Below are 8954 nucleotides of genomic sequence, written 5' to 3'. Positions count from 1 at the left end.
AGAGAGAGAGAGAGAGAGAGAGAGAGAGAGAGAGAGAGAGAGAGAGAAAGAGTATCTATGTTAATTGTGCATCGGGATCTCATTGTGCTCTGGCGTGTGTGTCCACTCTCTCATTTCATATGCGATAGCTGCAGAGAGACTTGCATAAGCTGCTGTGGCTGTTTGCTGTGCAACATTAAAATCGATGCATGGCCGGCCACCGAGAGCCCCCTCAGCTGCTACCAGCATCGACAAGTGACTCATTTGGTGTTACACCAAAACAGGCAAGCTGTAGATATGAGCTGGTCGGGAGTGAAATCCTCTCGAGCAAATGGCTACTGAAACGCGTTGTGTGACAGCGTGACATCTGCTGCGTATTTACATTGAATGGGTTCTATTGACTGTCAGCTGGAACTGATACTGTCCAAAAAGAAAGAGCGGTAAAGACAAGATGCTAGTTAGAGGATGGGGGGGGGGGAGTCAAAGAAGAGGAAAAGAGGCGATACATCACAGGGATGAGTCACATCTTGGGGTGGCGCTCTGCAGTGTCTCTGCATAATGCGCAAAGAGCGAAAGAGCAAAGTGAGTTCTTTTTTTAGTCTTAGCCGTCTCCAGCTCTGAATCATACTCTTCCCCGAGCAGACAGGCATCGGCCCTGCTCACTCTCCCTCACTTCCTGCTGATTTTCCATTCAAAACAGCCCCCCCACACACACACACGCACACACACACGCACACACACACACACACACACACACACACACACACACACACACACACTCACTACGTGTGAAATTGTATAGCCTCGGAGATAGATTCCTCAATAATCCGACCGGGGGGACTGAATGTGAGTCGAGCCAGAGGAGCTGTGGGTTGCAACACAGCACATTGAGGGTTAAATGAATAAGTAGAGTCATAATCATACACAAAGCCTGCATCATTATGACCCTCTGGCAGCAACCTGCCTACAAGTGGCCATCGGAGTGCACTCAACAAGCCAACAGTCAAGTATTGAATTTCTGTAAATGTCAGTGGAAGAACAGGGAGGCAGAGTGAGCTGGAGGACTTTGGCTGACCTTCTTAACATATCTGATAATATTTAGAGAGCCTGTTCAGAGGTAACCCACACACAATTTAGCTTGATTTGCAGATTTTGTAATTTTATCTTCACAGCAAGACACACGGACGTCTTCCTCGCTGCCGAAGCTCGACCTGCACGTGATCCCCGTGTGGCAGAAAGGCATCACGGGCAAAGGAGTGGTCATCACCGTGTTGGATGACGGGCTGGAGTGGAACCACACGGACATCTACTCCAACTACGTAAGACACCGTTTCCATGGAGACAGCCTCCGTCTAGGTCTGCCGTTGCCATAGCAACGCTGCTGGTGACACCTTACAAGGCAATTGATTAAAAAAAAGAAAAAAAGCCGGTATTATATCTTGAGTGTGATAATGTCTGCCTCCAAAAAGCCTTTTTTCATGTTTTTAATTCCTGGTTATTCTGCTCTGAATGATTACTTACATTTAGGGACGCAGAATATGAAAACATTTAGTTTTTCCCGACAGTGTGAAAGGGGTTGCGGATAATTACAAACCGATGAAAGCGAGCACGGCTGAAAGGGAGTTCAGCGAGGTTTCATCTTTGCATAGCTTCTCCTGTTGAGAGAGGAACTCTGACAGCATTAAAAAAAGCCACATCTGTGGTTTGGTTTCAAACAGCGCTGTTGCTTTTAGAAGCCACTGCATTGCCAGCGCAAAAGAAGGGAAGAGGAAGAAAGGGATTGTGGGAGCGAGGGAAGGACATAATGTATGACAACAGGGCTGATGGAAACAACTCCCACTGTAATTAAGTTAACGCTGATCAGAGAGGCTCAATCAACCGTGACGCTCATCCTTAACAATCACGGCATATGAGCAGCGAGCATTTGCATAACTTATGGATCTAAAGTGACAGGCACAGGCGTCTGCTTTACATCGGATATTAAAGCGGTTACTGTGAAACTGAAAGGAAGCATTCATTTTGATTTCCTCTTTAATAAGAACATCATTTGTATATTTAGTTGCATTTTACGCAGCAGGAAATGATGGGACAGGCATGACTTTCCACACACAGTGTAGCATTTCAACCCCTGCTGTTTGTCAAACCAGGAATGTTTCAAAATATAGTTGTGGACAAGCACCCGGTTCCCCTCAGAGTCATTCAACGTGTTGTTTCACTATTATGACACATCACTCTCTCCTCTTGTCACCTACCAAATGTGTCTCCATGACAGCAGATTGGCTCTGACAAACGTACGCTGACGTCAACCCTTGATATATTTCTGTCTGTTGTTGTTCAAAGGACGCAGCAGCGAGCTACGACTTCAACGACAACGACCCCGACCCTTTCCCCAGATACGACTCCACGAATGAAAACAAGTGAGTTAACTGTGCGGAGAATTGATATTGGCCATTTTTGTGGCACAGGCTGGCTTATTACAGGGTCCCAGTGTAATAATTAATAAGCATAATGTAGGCACAAAGTAGTGGAACAAAGAAGCTGATTCTGCCCAAGCATTGGAATTTACTGCCTCACCTGCTTTCTCAGACCATGCTTGGAGTTAATGGCTCACCCTCTGTTAGCTGTCACACACACACACACACACACACTCCTCTCTGCCAAACAGCCCTGTGCTCTTTTGTTATCTATACTCAACAGATCAAAGCCTTTTCTTCCAGATGAATAATTGCAGAGCCACACAACTAGAGAATCTCCCTGACCCTGTCATCACAATCGATATTTCTGCTCTAAACATGACCTTTTACAAGAAAAATGATGTAATCAAACGTTATAGTGGCCTCTTGAGTTTTGCATCCTATGAAATAATGAGTGCAGGTGAAACAGTTCAAGGTATACCATGAAGGAAACACAATGCATTTCCTGCCTTTCACACCCAAAGATACAGCTCTGACTCTGACTTGAGGGATGGATGGAGCCGAACCAATATGCAGGATTAGTGTTAAGTGTGTATTGAATATGTAATTGTTTCTTAGACATGGGACCAGGTGCGCTGGGGAGATCGCTATGCGGGCAGACAACAATAAATGTGGTGTTGGAGTGGCATTCAACTCCAAGGTTGGAGGTAAGAGCTTCTTCTTTTTTTCCGTGAATATCATTTTGTTTTGTGTGAATTTCATTTATGTCGTTATCTCTTTGCTCAGACAGACACTAGAGACTGAGAAATTCAAATTACACTGCTATGAGGGATTTAAATGATCATTGATTATATCAGTTTGATATAGGCATGAAAACTGAAAGCCTTTGTTTTAACACCAGTGATATACTTGATATGTTATACATACAATAGGTTTGGTGGGTGCTTGTGCACCATACGTTTTAAATACGCCTACAAAAGAAGAGGACACAAAGAGAATTCATCAAGTACTTCCGTTCTGAGCACTGTTGTTAGATACCAAAGGCTGCATAGCCCTAGATTTTAATTTATTCAATTTATAGCCAGCAGGGAAGGAAGATTTCCTGATGGAGATCTGATTTTTACACCCGATAGTTAACGGCACAATGAGCTCCAATCCACCCAAACAATGGTTTGCAATATTTAGGCTGCAACGTTTGAAGGACCAAGGTGGCCCGCTGGTTCTTAGTGCATCTCAAGAAACAAACATCACACATTTTGCTGCCCTAAAACACAATTATATTATTCATAACCTTTAGATTGAAGCTGCTGTAATAGATTTAATTTTGTTGTTTTCTCTTTATTTACTGCTATGTGTTAGTAAATTGCGACATTTGATGTCAGCTTAGCCATGAATTAATGATACATCCGCAAAAATGCCTTATCACGCAATGTCAACGGAAGTGAAAGAATAATCATGTATCCGCCCCGTGAGTCCAAAATTGAATGGGTTCTTCATTGGCCCATGCTTCACCCTTTCCATCAAGTTTCATGAAAACCGTGCACAAGGCGTAACTGGGCGCTAACGTTCCTGCATCTCTCTGCTCAGGGATTCGTATGCTCGACGGAATCGTGACTGATGCCATCGAGGCCAGCTCTATTGGGTTCAATCCAAACCATGTGGACATCTACAGTGCTAGCTGGGGACCCAACGATGATGGCAAGACAGTGGAGGGCCCTGGACGCCTGGCCCAGAAGGCTTTTGAATACGGTATCCAGAAGGTAAACGAGAAGACGGGCAGCTTGTATTCAGACTCAAGCTGGTGTGATCCCAGACTGAGGTTCTTAATGGGAGCTACTATCTGCAGCAGTGATGGGAATCAGATAGAATATAATCAATGAGGACAATGTTTTATACTGGAGTTACCTAGAAGTATTACATCTCATACCATGAAACTATTTTCCTCATATTTATTATTTCTATAACAGTATTATGGCAGCAGCTGAATGTTTGTAACGACACGGTATCTGATACAACAACACATCTAGCGTTTCTTATTGTCTTCAGCTCTCTCTCTCTCTCTCTCTCTCTCTTGTCCTCCGCAGGGCCGTGGGGGGAAAGGCTCAATCTTTGTTTGGGCATCAGGTAATGGTGGGCGCCAGGGGGACAACTGTGACTGCGACGGCTACACGGACAGCATCTACACCATCTCAATCAGCAGCGCCTCCCAGCAGGGCCTGTCCCCGTGGTACGCAGAGAAGTGCTCCTCCACTCTGGCTACAGCATACAGCAGTGGAGACTACACCGACCAGAGGATTGTAAGCAACTACGTCTGTTACGCTACGTTGTGTTTTAAGTCAACTAACCTTATCTGTGTTATCGTAATACAAGAATTTCGTGACACTTTGCCTGCTTGCTTTCAGACGAGCGCTGATCTGCACAATGAGTGCACTCAGACTCACACGGGAACGTCGGCCTCTGCCCCCCTGGCTGCTGGAATATTCGCACTTGCACTGGAACAAAAGTACGTAGTGCTGTTGCTCACAATCTGCATGTGATATTCTTGTCATTTCACACTTCTATATCGATATCAGTGAATACTCATTGGTCGGGCTCTGCGTCTTCCGTCCCTCAGCCCAGATCTTACCTGGAGAGACCTGCAGCACATTGTGGTCTGGACCTCCGAGTTCGACCCTTTGGCCAATAACCCAGGCTGGAAGAGGAACGGAGCCGGGTTGATGGTCAACAGCCGGTTCGGCTTTGGCCTTCTCAACGCTAAAGCCCTGGTGGACCTGGCGGACCCGGCCACGTGGAAGCCTGCGCCTGAAAAGAAGCAATGTATCGTCAGGGATGATTCTTTCCAGCCCAGGTATGTGGCTGCTTCACAGCTGCTCTCGTCTACCGTTTGAGTTTTTTTGTTTGTCGCTTTGCCAACAGCCCGGGATTTCTGGCCACTGTTATTAAATGATAGACGTAGGTGCGCATTACAGTGTATACATCTCATATATTACTAGAATACACTTTGTGACCCAATGCAAATGATTCCATTTTGAGATAGAGAACATTGTTCCCTAAGGAAACAGATTAAATGATCTGTGATATTAAAGAAGCATCTGCTGCTTTTCCAGTGACGTCATGACGATAATAAATCTTAATCCCGGGAGGACTTCCTGTGCCATTAAAATGAATCAAATCAATTTTCTTTTTTTTAAATCTCAATTCTTCATGATTGCAGCTGAGAGCATTTGAATTTGAGGTCAATCATCAACTCTGAATATTCATTAATGCTAATTGTTAAACAACGGGATTAAATATCTAAACCCAAAAGCGGCCGAGCACTGGCAGAAACTCAACGTCCCGTTCAGACGTCTGTTTGCATTCCTTCATGAATTATTAACCCGAGATCCACGCCTAATGCTCAGCTGCTATACATTTTGTCCCACCAGTGGACAGCAGCTACAACCAAGTTCTGTGTACCTTTAAGTGTCCATTTTGCAATTTGCATTTGGATTACGGGGCTCTATAGCACTGACACCCAGTTTCCCCATTACCTTGCTACATCCCTGTCTAATCCCGAGGATTTGGCTCTCCATTTCCCTCAATGCTTAGTGGTTTAACCCTCTCCAGCTTTATGGCAGCTTGAACACGGAAATCCTTTCATTCATGTCTGGGAAAGATGGGGATTAACTGGTTTTGCAAATTAATGACCAAACCTGTACATGCATCTTGTTTTCATTTCCAAAATTGTGTGTTTGTCATTGAATTATCTCACAATGAAATGTGATGTTTGCAGTAGTTTGTTTAGTTCCACCCCGCTGCCGTTTCCCAGACAGTAATGAGAACATGTCAGGGAACTACATGTTTGTGTGTCTCATCCCGCAGGGAGCTGAAAGCAGCAGGGGCGATCACTATAGAGATTCCAACCAAAGCCTGCGTGGGGCAGGAGAACGCAGTCCGCTCATTGGAGCACGTGCAGGTGGAGGCCAGCATCGAATACACTAGGAGAGGGGACCTGCACATAACACTCACCTCCCCAGCCGGTTAGAGATGTGCACACACACACACACTCACACAGACATTTGAGTGAAATAACCAAAGTTCGCAGATGATCTAACTTTTTGGATTTTCCCCTCAGGCACCAGTACAGTCCTGCTGGCTGAGCGAGAGAGGGACACGTCTTCTAATGGCTTCAGAAACTGGGACTTTATGTCCGTCCACACATGGGGAGAAGATCCTGCTGGTACTTGGACCATAAAGATCACAGATACTGTGAGTTACAGAGGAATCATATTTGGCTTGTTTGTATAACTCCTGAGCTTCTGTTTCCTGAGTTCTTGCTGAGATCTAACAAACATTATCTCCCCTCAAAGTCGGGCCGCATGCAGAACGAGGGTCGAATTTTGGACTGGAAGCTGATTCTTCACGGGACGTCGGAGAAGCCGGAGCACATGAAGAAACCTCGAGTGTACATTCCCTACAACGCTGTACAGAACGACCGCCGGGGTGTGGAACACATGGATGACATGATGGAGGCAAGTACAAACACGGTTAAGATGTAGAGGAAAGGAACAGCTGTTATATCCCTCAGCGTGCCATGAAGCTACAAACCGATGCTAATGTTCAGTGTGCTAACGTGCAGATGTTTTGCAGATATAATGATGACTATGTTCACCATCTTAGTTTGGCATTGTTAGCATGCTCGCCAATTTGCATAAATCACAAAGTACAGCCGAGAGTGATGGGAATGTCATTGGCATATGCATATTATTTATAGCTTTTTATTATGTGCTCTCCAGGATACTTGAAATCAAACAGTGACTATGAGGTTTAAGTGTCGACTTTCAGTTTAAATTTGAGAGTGTTTACGTCCATATTTCGTGAGCAGTGTAGAAATTGCAGCACTTATCACAATCACAGTCATTGTTTACTTTTAGATCGATTGGACTAGAGAGCCAAAGAAATAGATCACTGCTCAGGCACTTTGGGATTGTATTGATTTTTTAAGTAAATATTATAAAAATGTAATATGATACAACAAACAGATTATGTTGTCTTTGTATAGATTTATGGATCATTTTTATCTCTTGCGTCACACACCATTAACATGTCTCCTCTCTGTCTGTCTGGTTGACACAGAAGCCCACACAGGCCTATCCACCTCCAAAGACTGAGACTGCACGAGCCTCCTCTCCTTCCGACCCAGAGAAGGAGCCCAAAAAGCCCTCAAATCCACCCTCCTCCCCCTCCCTGGCCCTGCTGCGTCTCCTTCAGACGGCCTTCAACAGGCAGACCCCCGCCCTGCAGCAGCCACAGTCTGTAGCCAGGGCCTCCTCCGCCTGGAGGAAGCAGCAGCAGCAGCCGGGCCGGAGCCTCTCTCCTCCTGCGACAAGACTCCCCCCTCAGACGCTATACCAGGCTCTGGACATGATCAACAAGTACCAAGGCCCCGAGGACAGTGTCTACAGCGACTACAGCGATGGCTTCTACAGCATCAAGCCGTACAGGCACAGAGATGACCGACTGCTGCAGGCCCTGTTTGAGATGATAGATGAGAAGCGCAAGTGAAGGCCCGGAGAGGACAGGAGAGAGGAGACGAAGAGAGGAGACGAGAGGAGAGATTTAAGATTGGGGGAAGCGTGGCAATGGGTTGGTTGGGGAGCAGCAGAGGAGGAGGCAAAGAGAAGAGAGAAGCAGAGGGATCTGGCGTTGGAGGTGTGGAAGAGAAGAGAAGAAATACAGGAAAGAGAACTCTTCCACTCAGTTCTCTACCCCCCCCCCCCCCCCCCCCCCCCCCCCCCAAACGAAATGCTGCATATCTGATCTCTTTAACGTCATTTGCCAATCACCGTTCATTCATTGATTCTGTCATTAAGTCCTGCAAAATTCCCAGTCCACCCGTGATTCAAAACTCAAAGCTACAAACTGTACCTCCATGTAGTGACAGTCTAAGCATTTAATCATAAGAAAGGAGGGGGAGGCCGTGTGTCTCTTCTCTTTACTGCCTGCTCAAGCATGCCACCTTTAGAATATATACATTTTGTATTACTATCTATATATTATCTATATATTCTACAAAGACAATGATTGTAATATGGTTTTGACAACAATTCACATCTAAAATGTTCACTTTCAAAAATCCTTTTTGTTTCTATTTCTATTTTCATGTCTACACAGTTTTATTTTCAACGTGTTTCACACTATTATGGGACAACTTCTCACCTTCAGAGGACAGATTGATCCTTAAAAAACTGACATAAAGTCATGAAATTAGAGTCAGCATACATTCAAAATGAAACAAAATTTTGAATCGATTGGCAATTCGAAAGGTTTGAACTGTGTTGACAAAAGATTAATTCTCAGGGTGTCAACAAAGCTCAAGAGAGTAGGAGAATCATATTCTGGAAGTATTAAGATAAATATATAGAGTGTGCAAGATTATATACTCTAAAAGTATGCAGATTCAAAAAGAGAAAACATAACCATCCTCTACTCTGGTAAGAATTAGGGACAGATGGAGTCTTTCAGTTGGAGTAGCGATACATTCAAAATGGAAAAAAAAGAATCTTCTTGTGCTATTTGTTT

At 44.8% G+C, this 8954-nt stretch overlaps 1 protein-coding gene across 1 annotated transcript in view; it reads left to right on the top strand.

Moving 5' to 3' along the window:
• The window catches only part of pcsk1 (proprotein convertase subtilisin/kexin type 1), an 11958-nt gene extending 3798 nt beyond the window's left edge, over window positions 1–8160 (top strand). The window contains exons 4-14 of the mRNA XM_031851775.1: window positions 1152–1298; window positions 2320–2396; window positions 3012–3100; window positions 3981–4153; window positions 4478–4690; window positions 4796–4896; window positions 5008–5241; window positions 6255–6412; window positions 6508–6641; window positions 6743–6904; window positions 7509–8160. Of these exons, the coding sequence (XP_031707635.1) occupies window positions 1152–1298; window positions 2320–2396; window positions 3012–3100; window positions 3981–4153; window positions 4478–4690; window positions 4796–4896; window positions 5008–5241; window positions 6255–6412; window positions 6508–6641; window positions 6743–6904; window positions 7509–7937 (1917 nt within the window). The 3' untranslated portion in view covers window positions 7938–8160. The remainder of the gene's footprint in view (window positions 1–1151; window positions 1299–2319; window positions 2397–3011; window positions 3101–3980; window positions 4154–4477; window positions 4691–4795; window positions 4897–5007; window positions 5242–6254; window positions 6413–6507; window positions 6642–6742; window positions 6905–7508) is intronic.
• Window positions 8161–8954: the final 794 nt, after the last annotated feature.

The sequence above is a fragment of the Anarrhichthys ocellatus genome, unplaced genomic scaffold (genome assembly GCF_004355925.1).
Source record: "Anarrhichthys ocellatus isolate YVR2014 unplaced genomic scaffold, GSC_Weel_1.0 scaffold1, whole genome shotgun sequence".
Classification (NCBI taxonomy): domain Eukaryota; kingdom Metazoa; phylum Chordata; class Actinopteri; order Perciformes; family Anarhichadidae; genus Anarrhichthys; species Anarrhichthys ocellatus.
The sequence above is the reverse complement of the archived record's forward strand: the minus strand, read 5'-3'. Positions and strand labels throughout refer to the sequence as shown.